This window comes from Zonotrichia albicollis, unplaced genomic scaffold, assembly GCF_047830755.1.
Source record: "Zonotrichia albicollis isolate bZonAlb1 unplaced genomic scaffold, bZonAlb1.hap1 Scaffold_389, whole genome shotgun sequence".
NCBI lineage: Eukaryota > Metazoa > Chordata > Aves > Passeriformes > Passerellidae > Zonotrichia > Zonotrichia albicollis.
The window spans coordinates 9,999-23,110 of NW_027428432.1; the positions used below are offsets into that span (position 1 = coordinate 9,999).

The window sequence follows — 13,112 nt, forward strand, 5'->3', positions numbered from 1 at the left end:
TAAGGAGTGGTCTTCAACGGCCGCTTCTGGATTATTTTTAAACCACCTTTTCATCTGATTTTGTCTTTTCGGATTGTTCAGTATAACACAGAAGGTGCAACGTAACATTGTTCCGAGAGAACCGTGTGTATTTCCGTCTGTAAGTGTGCACCCAGATCTATACGTTTTCATTCCCGGTGCCTGCAGGTCTCCCCACCCTGGGTACCGCGCCTCATTAGACGCGGAGCGAGAGCCGCCCTCATCCCCGGCCCCGGGGCTGCCCCTCACGGCCCGCCCGCCGCTCACCGCCCCACCTGCCGCTCGCAGCCAATGGCAGCTCACGACACAAACGCGCCGGCGTGTGTCCGGGGCGCGGATTGGCTGTTCCAGTTTGCGCGGGCGCGGCGCGGCAGCGGGGCGGTGCCGGGGCCGTGAGGGAGAGGCCGCCATGCTGCGGGAGCTGCGGCGGCGCTGGCGCTCCTACAAGTACCGCTTCGTGCCCTGGCTCGCCCTCAACCTCCGCCGCCAGCGCAGGTGAGGCGCGGGGAAAGACCCCGGGCGCCAGCCCAGACCCCGCTGCCCCTCATCGGGATGGTCTGGGGCGCCGCAGGAGCTCACTCAGAAGTGCTTTGGTCGCCCCTCGGCTGTCATTAAATTCTTAGGCACCTTAAAATGGTGTTTAAAGTTGTAGGTAGGTAGGTAGGTAGATAGAAAGATAGATGGATGATATGATAAGATAAATAATTCCTTCTTGGTAAGATGTCTATGCCATCGTAAAAGTAGTGTTTGAATTTAAGTTATTATGACATGGTTATAAGTAGCAAAATTAAAATAAGCAACTAAATTAAAACCTTCCTTGCCCATGCAATATTTTTTTTGCTTAATTTAAAGTGTAATGAGCTCTTTGTTTTTAAAATAAATATTATTATAATTATGTTTTATTTTCAGTGCTTTTTCCACTGAGAGCTCAGTAAGGTTTAACGTACTTGTGGTAAATACTCAGAGATGAGGATTTATAGTAGAATAAGTACTAGTTTTTATTAAACAGTCTTTTTCAGTGTTTTAGGAACAGTGGCTTTAGCTTGAACAAGCATGAACAAAGCTTGGGGTTTTCTAAAAAAAACAGTGTATTGAAGTTACTGGGTGCTGCAAAATGGCTCTTCTCTACTTAGAAAAAAAAAGTAATATATGTTTCTAATTTTAAAATATTTTATTTTCTTTACAGGACCCTTCGATATGTTCCTGAAAGCTCTCAAGACAAAATTATTGCTGATGAAGACGTCTTTGAAACACTACTGAAAACATTTAAAGCTCTGTTCATTAATGACTTTAGTCGACAAGCAGATATTCTGGCCTTACTTCCAGAAGTCAAGTGTCAATATCTAGAATTACTTTCTGTGGAGCAGAAGCAATCAGAAGTAAACTCTTGTAACCATCAGGGTCAGCATGTGTTTAGTCCTGAGGAGGTTTTGTTCAACACTCTTGGGTTCACTGTTAGCAGAGACCGGAGTTCGCTGGTGTCTGCTGGAACTGGAGTCTTTGTTACCAGAGGTTTTGTTCCCAGGGGGACGGTGGTGTCTATGTATCCTGGTAATGGAGTGTTCCTATTTTTGATTAAGTTAGATGGGACTTCTAACCATCTGATCATGGAATGCCAAAGATCTACACTAATTTTTGTTCTGTGGGTTTTCTTTCTATCATTCCTTAACAAAATCACCAGTTAAGCGGCATGAGAATATTTATAAACTACTTAGAGTTATTTTGGAAATATAAAAAAAAATGTTTATAAAAAAATTTAGTAGTTAAAGCCTGATTTTCCTGCAGCTGCAAGACTTGTTTTGGATTCTTTAAATGTAAGTGCACAGGAGAAATTTAAAGTAGGTGAACAGAACAGTTGAATTCCTTGGGGTTTCTGTTTTGGTTCAGGATTTGAAAAATGATGTTTGAGATCTCCACACAGGTCAGTAGACAATTGCATGAGCTTCTTCAAAGTATAGAAGTACAGAGTGGAGGATGGAAATAAAACCTTCATTTAGCAGAACTTTATTCCATGAAGTGTGTTTGGAAAAATCAGTACTCTCTTCCTCATTTCTCGGAACTGCATTTGCATACATTTCTTGAAAAGGTTTGTAATTCTGTCAGTGTGGTGAAGCTAGCAGCTCTGCTGAGTTGCTTTGGGTTTGTTAATGTTTCATCTTACAGCAAAATCATCTCCCGTGGTCTCTGGCCTGTGCCAGCAACGCAGGATTGGGAGCAGCCCCAGCATTCCTGGGGCAGTGGAGTACATATTTTGGAGTGCCTGGCCACTGCCATTGATTACCTGTGGACTGACTGGTAGTTGAGTGCCAGCGAGAGAGCCTGCCACTTGTGCAGCTCACTTCAGATTTCAGGCACGTGCTAGATGTGAGCGTAGGCTCATTCAGAGTCTCGTGTGACAGCTCTTGTAGCAAAACAAGAGGATGGGCTGTTGAAATCCCTTCTCAGGGTATTGACCTGCCATGCGGGGCATGGGACCTGCGTACAGGCACTGCAGCCTGCCTTTGGCTTTGCCTGGCTCCTTGTGAGATTGCAGTGCAGGATTTCTGCAGAGAGGTGCTGAAGATGCAGTGGGTGTGAGGGATGCAGGACAACAATTTCATGAAAATTGGCAAGCCAGTCAGCTTGCCGGTTGCTTTTCTCTGCTTGGAAGTCATGGCAGGTTAAATCCTCCCCTCAGATTTGGGCAACAGTCTGCTGAACTATTTTGTTGCTGGTTTGACATTTTTCATCTCCTGGACCAAACAAAAGCCCTGTGGTAATGGAGGGAGGTGTTTCAGATTCTTTGCTGAATCTGTGTGTGTCTTTGAGAGTCCTGGAGCTGTGTTTTCCTGAACAAGTATCACCTGATGTTTTCATCTCTGAAGCACACTAGTTGGCTGTAGGGCTTAATCTACCACTCCCAAAGATACTAATTTCAGGCCTTGTATGATTTTCTGTGAGGCTTCTCTCTTTATAATGTATCAGCTCATTTACTTGAAAGGGGATTTTTTACACCCCAAAAAGTTACATCTGAAAGTTTGTAGGTTTACAGATGTCAGTGTCACTAAGTGAGAGGGGATTTCTGTCCTACCCACTGTCTCTCCTTTGAGTTTCTGTGTGGAGAGGACTGAAAGCCCATTCTGACAGTTAACTTATTTTCTTCTGAAATAATATCTGTCTTGCAACAGGTACAGTATACAGAAAGCATGAGCCCATCTTTTTCCAGTCCCTTGGCAATCCCTTTATTTTTAGGTGCATTGATGGTGTTCTTATTGATGGGAATGATAAGGGACTGTCAAGATCAGTGTACAGGTAAGCAGAAGAAATAGAGGATTGTCACTCTTCTGATTTAAAACAGGGATACTCCTCATCTTTGTTTCTTTTCCTGAGTTGTACATGATTGTCATCCACCTGTGCCTTGCTCATAATGCAAACAGCACAAGGGTGAGAGATGTTGGGTGTGATCCATTATGTACTTGTGTCTTCATCCGTAACGCCAGTGAGATGCATTTTGATGTAGAGATCTTCCTGTACAGAAAATAGTTGTACTACAGCAGGATGTAGTGTAAAAGTATTGAAATGTTTCTGAGCTGCTACTCAAACCTGCTTAAGGTTTGAGTCCAAGTCCCTGCTCCTTGTGGGACTACCTAAAACTGAACCGTGTGACTAAGAGCATCACGGAAACATTCCGTGAACTGTTTGGGATCTGTTGGTCTGTGCACATGCCTTCCACCCCAAGTGGGTTGGGCAGCTGTACGTTTATGCAGTGGCCATTCCTACAAAGGAAGTAAGATAACGTGTGAGATGAAGGAGCCTTGATCCACGCTAATGCTGTTGGGCATTTCAGGTCTTGCAGCAGAAGAGATCAACTTGGCCCTTTTCAAATGAGTGATGAGAGCTGGCTCACAGCCACCCTGCAAAACCCACTGGCAGTGGGACAGTACGTCAACAACTGCTCACATGGTAAGTTGTCAGGTAAATTTTCCAAGAATGTGTTTGGCTTTATGGATATAAATTATTTTGAAGTGACAGAGAGAACAGGAAATTGATCTTGTGGGGGCAGTAGTACTGTCTAAAGCAAGCACTTATGGAGTAAAACTTTTCTGAGGTTTTTTGTCACAGCTGACTGTTAGAATTCTTCCATGCAGCAACACTTCAAATACACTTTTTTGTTTCTCACTGATGCCCCAGTTTCCCTCCTGGTATGTAGAATGAAAGGCACACACCCCAAAAGTGAGATGGTGGGAAAGGATATCTGGCAAAATGCCACCGGACTAGGACAATTTAGAGTTGCAGATCAAGTTTCCCAGTATTGTTCTAGAAGGCTTTGTGAGAAAACTACCCACGGTGACATGTACAGTAAGATTCTATCACTGCTCACTTTGAACTGTAAGACCTTTTTTAGACTTCCTTACATTAATGCACAAAATCTAGGAAATTGTTGTAATCGCACTTGTTGGACCTGAAGAAGGGAACTACTTACTCTGTTCACTGTTGGTCTTAAGTAACTCACAGGAACAGTTGTACTGTACAAAGAGCTGAATTGATACCATACTCAGCTTCTAAGTGGGTTTCATTACCTGCATTACACTGAAGATTCTCTGCCTCCAAGTAGCATTCAGAAAGGCTGCTGGAGGAGCAAAGCTTGCTGGTGATTGGCACAGAGATACAGGGATGTCCCATGAAACTGTTTCTTCCAGGTCATGTGTATGTGATTTTTCTCCCTGCCTATGTTTCTGACATGTTTTGCCACAAGGCAAAAATATTTTCCAATTTTTTTTTTATTGTAAAAGCAAACACTGTATTTGGAACTATTAGCAGCACTGTAAGCTACCCCTGGCACTAAGCAAGATGTGCCTCTTCATTGACATGTTGATAACTGGGCAAAGCTCCTATAGTTGATTGCATACCACTTGTGTATTTCAAAATAGGCCTTCAGAGGAGCGCAGCACCTCCCAACAGAGGAATGGTTTTCAGGCTTGGTGAAGCATCTGGTTCTTCTGTAGCAGCAGCACATTTGATGTTTTTACATGTCTCTAAGCACTATCTAATAACTTTTTTTTTTTTTTTTTAATTCCTAGAAAAAGCAGCAAACGTGTGTTATCAAGAGTTTGACGTGCCAGGACATTTTCCTGTAGAACTGAAGCAGTATCTTCCAAACATTGTCTACAGCCATGACATAGAGAGGTTGGCAGCAAATGAAAGAGCTCATAGATTTGTATGATACAAAGCATCCTGCATGTGTAAGGAAGAGACAGACATGGTTGAAAAGTAGCAAACTGTATGAAGATGAGTTACACAAGAGTGTGCAACTGTATGGGGGAGTTACCTCTCTGAATAGACTATTTTTAGTTACAAGATTCCTCATTCTTTTTTTCACATTTTCACACATGAAATCAGCATATCTTTGAAGACACAGTTTTACAAGCAGTGTTGCACTATAGTGCAATTCTTCTTAATCCCATAAAGCAGTAATTGTACTTTGTAATACAGTACTGAAGCTTTTCAGTACATATCTCAACTCTGTTTCAGCCTTGACCAAAGCCCTTCTGAGATAATTCAGATTTAGGCATCTTACTCTCTGTTCTCTATGTCTTCTGCTTATGTGACAAATAGGCAGATGAATTTGCAAGAAGAAACCTAAAATTGTATAGAGACAAGTAAAATACTATGCAATATTAGGACATATAGTTACAGTACAATTAGGAAAATTACAGCATCCTGTTCATGACTTGAAAGTCCAGCTTTTTTCAGAAATTAGAATACTTGGAAATATTTCTGAGATAAATCTCCTAATTCAAGGATGTATAAGAATTTTAGAGCATATGATCTGAACATTTAGTGTAATTCTGGAGTTATTTAAGTACTCTGAAATTTCATTGGAGAAAGTTGTGCATATTGGAAAAAATGCTTTTCTGATAAAACATAGAGTTTGTTGAGTGAAGGTCAAAGATGCACTTGGAATCTGCAGATAATTAAGTAAGTGCTAATAAAATAAGCAGTGGGACTAAATTCTCAGGAAGCCTGGATACTGTACTTGAAGTGTGAAAGCACATAAACTTTAGGACTGCTGCAGGAAGTGGGAATTTTGCTCTTGCTTGGAATCTGTCCAAGAAAATACGGTCTTCTGGTCATCATTTCTCCCAGTGTGCTGCCGCCAGACAAAAATGCCATCTGCTTCTAGGTGCTCATTTCAATACTCATGTATACCGTACTGACAACATAGATTATCTGGTTTCTAGATCTTTTTATGTCTTATGAAACAATTCTCAGTACTTACTTACCTTGTTGTTTCATATGTTTCAAAATGGCCTCACACTAAATTTCGAATAGTGGAGACTTCAGTTCATGCTGTTTTCCACTTCCTGGTTCATCAGTACACAAAGCATGTGCTCCCCTTCTCAGAACACATACTTCAGTTTTAGGGCATCATCATTCATTAAAAGGAAGTTTAGAGGGGTGGGTTTCTATCCCTCTACATTTCTCTGTGCAAAACTGCCTGCCAGCTCCTGATTTTAGCTGACTGAGGGAGCTGGAGGTGTTTATCCTGGAGAAAAGGAGACCCAGAGGTGACCTTGTCACCCTCTACAAGCTCCTGAAAAGTGGCTGTAGTCAGGTGGGGGTTGGTCTTTTTCACCAGGCAACAACTGACAGAACCAGAGAACAGAGTCTTAAGCTATGACAAGGGAAATACAGGTTGGATGTTAGGAAAAGGTTTTTTATGGAAAGAGTGATAAAAGTACTGGAATGGTCTGCCCAGGGTGGTGTTGGAGTCACCATCCCTGGATGTGTTTAAAAAAAATTGGATGTGCCATGGTTCAGTTGAGGTGTTAGGGCATGGGTTGGACTCAATGGTCTTAAAGGTCTTTTCCACCGTAGTGATTGTGTGATCATTGACCCATCTCTGCAGATGGCAGCAGGTCTCTGGTCTCTAGGAGCCGTCTTCCTGGGTGGTGGTGGGCCCTAGGAGAGACGCTTTAGCCAGCTGGCACCTGTGGACAGGTGTGTCCACAGGAATGGCTTCTGCTGCATGAACTTTGCTGTAGCTTCTGTTCCTGTTTGTGTAAGTGCGTCTCTTGCAGACTTGACTAATTCTTTTCATCTCTGAATGCTTGTGTGGAGCAATTGAGTGGAAGCACTTTTTGCATACCCACATAGGCTGCTGGTTTTTAAATTATATTTGTTTTGCTTATATTGCTGTCTGTATTCCAGAGTAATTTTCCTATGTTCCCTGCCCTGCATTATGCATATTACTCAAAACTAATCTGGATGAGGCCACTTGTTTAGCTTCTTGAAATGAGGAATTGAAAACAATTTAAAGGAAGATATAACTGTTCATTTTCACGTGTTTTGCTTCTTCTCTTACAGCCACTTGAGATGCGTAGTTCTTGTCACTCTCAGAGACATCAAGCAAGGAGAGGAACTTTTTTCAAATTACTACACTGTTGTCAGCTGAATTAATAGATTCAAAATGGAAGAAATCTGTGTCAATAAAATATGTATGGTGCCTGTACTTCAAGTTTCATCATCATTTTTGGGTAAGGGAGAACTGTCGTTTTATCATCCAGAGAGCAAAACCTGTAGAAATTCAGCAAAATTGAGTTTCTCTGAAAATAGTCCACATTTGATGCACAGGTGAAGTTTTACCTATTTACATCATTAGGTTCTCAGATGTCTGCTGTTGTTGATATTTCTGTAGTTGTACTTGGTGTTCAGCTGCCCATAACGTAGTTCATAAAATTAAAACCTAAATTCTGGACATGTAATTTAATCTACCAGATTGCACAGTTGTCTGTAACTGGGACTGTTGTAGTATTTTTCCATTTAATTTCCTGTGCTTCAAAAGTATGCGGCTTGTAAGAATCACTATCCTCTTGAATTGCATAATATATAATGCTAATCCTGATATTTCACAGTAGTTACTAGGTCTATTTTTGGTTTTCTTGGAGCTGACCCCTTTGGTATCAGCTTGTTTTTAAAAAGCGCAGCAGTACAGGCAGATGTTGTCCTGATCTTGTATGAAGCCCATTTCGGAACCATGCTGATGGGCCCTCAGCTGTACCTGCACAGTGCGCTGTCATCTTGAGGCCATCTTGAGCCACTGGCTTCAGCTGTGCCAGTCCTGCGTGCCTTTAAGCCTCTCCCAGTCCTGATCCCAGTGATTCATGGCAAGCTTCCTGGCATGTAGCAACTTCCATTGCTTCTATTCTGCAAGAGAACTTCATTAATCAGTTGCTGGTATAAACAAGGCCAGCGATTCCCACGTTGAGTTTTGCTGCTGTCTGCAAACTGCTTTCAGAAGGATGAAACCAGTATTTAACTGCAGAAGTCCAAGCAAGCCTCCCAGTGAATTTGTGGTTGGCATAAGCTCATGAGAGAGGAGGAGCTGGGGAATGCTGTGCTGCTACAAACTGGGTAGTGGCTGGGGCAGCCAGAGTCCCCTGCTTGGCTGCTGAGGCATCATCTCCTTTTCAGAATGTAAAGCTTTGTGGTGTTTGCATTATATGGTCTGCTTCCAAGCCCAAACCTTGCCTGCCACATTCATTTGGAAGTCCTTCACTGCCAGAGGAGTCTGGCTATTTCAGCAGTTAACCAGCTGAAGTTAACCTGCAGAGCTCTGAGACAGTGGCATCAGGCTCAGCATGGGTTGTGCAAGATTCATGAAGATGCTCAGGGTGACTTATGGGGACATTCTTTGTCATCACTGTTTGGTAAGGTATCAGAGCAGTGATCACCACTGCTGAAGAGGGAATTCATCCTCCATGACTCTGACGATCCCTTCTCTCCTGAGCTGACTCTTCTCCTCAGCTCCCTCAGAGGTTATTGGGACCTCTTGATCTGTGGAGGAAGCTGGATGTCAGGGGCACTTGCATCCAGGGGGTGTGGTTCCCCAGGGAGCTCCCGTGGCACTCTGGAAGGAGGAGAGCAGGAAAGGGGTGTGTATGTGGCTGCTTATTTGTCCCTTTTCTCTTGCTATTACACCTACTGTTCTTTCCTGGCCACTATTCATCAGACCCTCCTATGAGCTGATCTGACTTGCTAAGCACAGTAACACCACCACCACCACCCCATGCTTTCTCTGCTGTTTTGTTCTCTTCTATAGCAGTGAGCTGAAGCAACTCGTAGGAAACAGCTTATAGAAGGGCCAAAGTGAGCCAGAGAGCAGGAAGCCCATCAGTGGTGTCAGAGTTGACTGATTTGACTCCCTGGGTCTTACAAAGCTGTGCTTTCAGACAATTCTATTTTGCACATAAAGGCGTTTCTGTACTTGCTCACTGCCGGCCAGGCTGCTTTTCTCCCCACTGCAGGTTGTTCCTCCCCCTGCCGGTTCTGGAGCTTGCCTGGCAACACAGGGAACCATGTCAGGAACTGCAGCAAGTGGGGGTGGTGATGTTCTGCCACCTTGAGAACTGTACATGTCAGGCCTGTTGGCAGAGCAGGCAGGTGCATGCCAGCCGCAGCAAAGGAGCAGGTGGGGATAAGAAGTCATGCTGCAGGACAGGAGTGTGCCCATGGCTCAGCACGGTGAAGGGAGCAGGAAAGCACATTTCTGCTGGGGCATCCTGGCCTCCTGCCCTGTCAGAGGGACAAGGCTGACTTACAGAGACAGAAGAGAAATACCAGAACTAGTAGAGTTCTTTATCAAACTGATAGCCAGGGTTTATGCTTGTAGTGTTTGTTGCCTTGCAGCTTGCAGACAAAACAAGTCAGTGGGTGAAGCAGCAGCAGTGACTGGTTGGGTAGATTTGGAGGTGAGGGTTAGGTCATGCTGTTCATAGGATCCCCGAGTTCAGCAGCATTTGAGCAGCAGCCCCAAGCCCTGTCTAGACCCAGAAGCCCTCGGCAGCCAATCAGCCACTTTGCCAGGAACAGTGCAGCAGATTTAATCAGCTCCAAGGAGCTTCAGCAACCCAGAATGCAGTGAACAGGAACACAGCAGCATGACCAGGAAGGGATCCTTTGACCATCTGGAAGGAGCCAATAGAGACAGATAAACAGACTCATTTTCTGGTGGGGAAGAACCAGGAAAAGATCCTTTCAGCCTCGGTCCTATTAGTGTAAGCTAATATTAGCATAAGCTGTGGTGTTGTGGTGTTGCTGCACCACAGAGCTCATTCCCCTGCAAGCTGCTGGAGTCACTGACCCAGCCATGTCAGAGGCCTTCAGCCAGACACAGACCTGCTGATGACAAATGTATCTCCAGAAATGTCTGATGCCTCTTGGGCTGGGCCAACAAACAGTTCTTCTGCAGAAGGTGTGCTGTGGTTGAAGAGATGTGTAACTGGGTGAAGGAGCAGAGGAAGAAGTAAACAAGTTAAGTAGTATTTGAGTGAATGAGTAAGTGATTGACCAGTTGTTTACAGAGAAGCTACAGTCTCAAGACTCTCAGGAGTCTCAAACCTCCATAGTAGTAGAGAAGCTGATGGACTCAGAATTCTGCAAGGCAATTAGCCGAGGGTCTGCTGAAGACAAAGGCTGAAAGCAGATCACTGCATGTACCAGGAGGAAGGCTTCTCCTCCTAAAAACAATTAGGACTAGCACCTGTTACAACAGAGGCCCTGGAACTAGAAATCCAGACAACAGATGAGATAGGTGAAGATCCTTCTGGAATAGTGAGGCCTTGTAAAACAACCTGTACCACGCGTACTCCCCATCACAACATGTCTTTTAAGAGAAAAGGGGGTGGTTTTAATAGGAGACTCCCTTCTAAGGACAGAGGGCTAATATGCAATCGGACCCAATTGCATGCACCGGGAAGTCTGCTGGCTCCCAGGGGCTCAGATAAAGGATGTTACTGGAAAGCTCTTCAGTCTAGGAGGGGTATTTGATTACTATCTGCTATTGGTTGTTCAAACTGGCAGAGACAAAAAAACCAAAGAGAAGTCTGAGGGCCATCAAAAGAGCTTTCGGGTCCCTGGACAACCGGGAGTCTGAGGGATCAAGAGTACAGGTAGTGTTTTCCTTGATTCTTACAGTAACAAAGAATAATGTTGATAGGATGATGAACCAAGGGAGTCTCAGTGCCCTGAGCTGGAGGACCATGACTGTGAGAATGATAAGCTCCCAGCTGACTCTGAGCTTGTGTGGGACCTGCTGCTCCAGATGGATCCCTACAAATTTATGGGGTCTGACAGGACTCATCCTGTCTGGATGGATAAGATGAGTGAGAGAATCCTAAAAGAGCTGAGTGATGCTGTTACAAAACTTCTCTCAATGATTTTTGAGCAGTCTTGGGAATCTGAGAGGTTCCATCTGTCTGGAAGCTGGCAAATGTCCTGATGTTCAAGATGGGAAAGAAGGAGGACCCTGGAAAACACAGGCCTGTCAATCTCATTTCAGTGCCCAGTAAAATCATAGATTATTCTGGGAAGTATTGAAAAACAGCTGGAGGACAATTCAGACACTGGTCACAGCCAGCACAGCTTCATGAGAGGGAAAGTCCTGCTTGTTGAACCTGATTTCCATTTATGATGAGGTAGCACATGTAGGAAAGCCAATTGGTGTGATCTTTTTGGATTTCACTAAAGCTTCCATTGCTCTCTCTCACTGTATCCTGGACAAAATGTCCGGCTCACAGCTGGACAAACACGCCACGGGATGGGTGAGAGCTGGCTCATGGGCTGGGCACAAAGGGTTACAGTGCATGGCGTGGTATCAGACTGGGGACCTGTCACTGGGGGTTCCACAGGGCTCTGTCGTCAGGCCTGTGCTCTTTGACATCTTCATACATGACCTGGACAAAGGATGAAAAGGAATAGTAAGTTTGCTGATTACCCTAAACGTAGAGGAGCTGCTGACTCCCTTGAGGGCAGAGAGACCATAAAAAATTAGATAGGCAATCACAAACCATATGAAGTTTAACAAAGGGAAGTGCCAAGTTCTGCACCTGGCATGGGGCAGCCCTGGATGTACAGACAGGCTGGGGAATGAGAGGCTGGACAGCAGTGCCATGGAAAGGGCCCTGGGGCTCTGGTCCATGGCAAGCTGAACATGAGCCAGCAGTGCCCTGGCAGCCAGGAGGGCCAAGCGTGTCCTGGGGGCATCAGGGACAGCATCAGGAGCCGGGCAAGGGAGGGGATTGTCCTGCTCTGCTCTGCTCTGCACTGGGGCAGCCTCACCTCCAGTGCTGGGGGCACTCCTGGGTGCCACAGTATCAGACATTAAACTACTGGAGAACATCCAGAGGAGGGCCATGAGGATGTTGAAGGTTCTGGAGAGGAAGCCTGATGAGGAATAACTGAGGTCACTTGGTCTGTGCTGCACTTGGAGGAGACTGAGGGGAGACTGCACTGTCGTCTTCAGCATCCCCAGGAGAGGAAGCAAAGGGGCAAGCACTGATCTCTTCATTCTCATGACCACTGGCAGGACCTAAGGAAATGGCTTGGAGTTCTGCCCGGAGAGATTTAGGTAGGATATCAGGAAAGGGTTCTTCTCCCAGAAGGTGTCTGGGGGCTGGAACAGGCTCCCAGGGAAGTGGTCACGGCACCAAGCCTGCCAGAGTTCCAGAAGTGCTCAGACAATGCTCTCAGACACATGGTGTGCAGTGGGTATTGTGTGCAGGGGAATAAGAGGTTGGACAGCAAGCTGCACTTGGATGATCCTAATGGGTCCGTTCCAACTTAGCATATTCTATGATCCTATGACTTGGCTGTTTGTTGCCTAAGCACTCTAAGGACTTAATCTTACCTTCTGCTGACAGAAACTCAGGTTTCCTACCTAAAAGGAAGTGTAAGTTACGTAACCGAGTTGAGGGGAGTTTAGATTAAATATACACACATGCAAAAATACAACCATTTTTAAGACTCCAATACTGCAAGGCTAACAATTAGTTGCATCAAAACAAGAACTAGATGGGGTCAGTCCTAATCATTTATTGTACCATTGATTGTTATGCTAAACAACTAAAAAAAGGGAGGTGCGGCTTGTAACTGAAATGTTTTGGATAGGTATTTTGTTTTGCAGATTGTACTGGCCATCATTAGAGAGACAACCTTGTATGTCTCCCATCAGGGGAAGCAAAGCTCATTACTTGGCAAATTACAATTTCTGCTGTTTAGAATTATACCAGCTTGTACTCCTGTCTAAGTAAAAAAATAATAATTTCTTTACATGA

General features: G+C 44.6%; 1 protein-coding gene across 3 annotated transcripts; it reads left to right on the forward strand.

Moving 5' to 3' along the window:
• Positions 1–380: 380 nt before the first annotated feature.
• On the forward strand, positions 381–7,510 carry LOC141727947 (SET domain-containing protein 9-like). Of its 3 annotated transcripts, none has more exons than XR_012578721.1 (6): positions 381–513; positions 1,205–1,569; positions 3,186–3,309; positions 3,845–3,960; positions 5,079–6,999; positions 7,366–7,510. XR_012578721.1 is itself a non-coding variant. In XM_074534229.1 (6 exons), the coding sequence occupies exons 1-5, from the start codon at positions 428–430 to the stop codon at positions 5,219–5,221; spliced, it is 834 nt and encodes a 277-aa protein (XP_074390330.1). In that variant the 5' UTR covers positions 381–427; the 3' UTR covers positions 5,222–5,240; positions 7,366–7,510. The 3 variants fall into 3 exon arrangements, 2 of the variants coding, with proteins under 2 accessions (XP_074390330.1, XP_074390329.1); XM_074534229.1 differs by having other exon boundaries at positions 5,079–5,240; XM_074534228.1 differs by having other exon boundaries at positions 5,079–5,184.
• Positions 7,511–13,112: the final 5,602 nt, after the last annotated feature.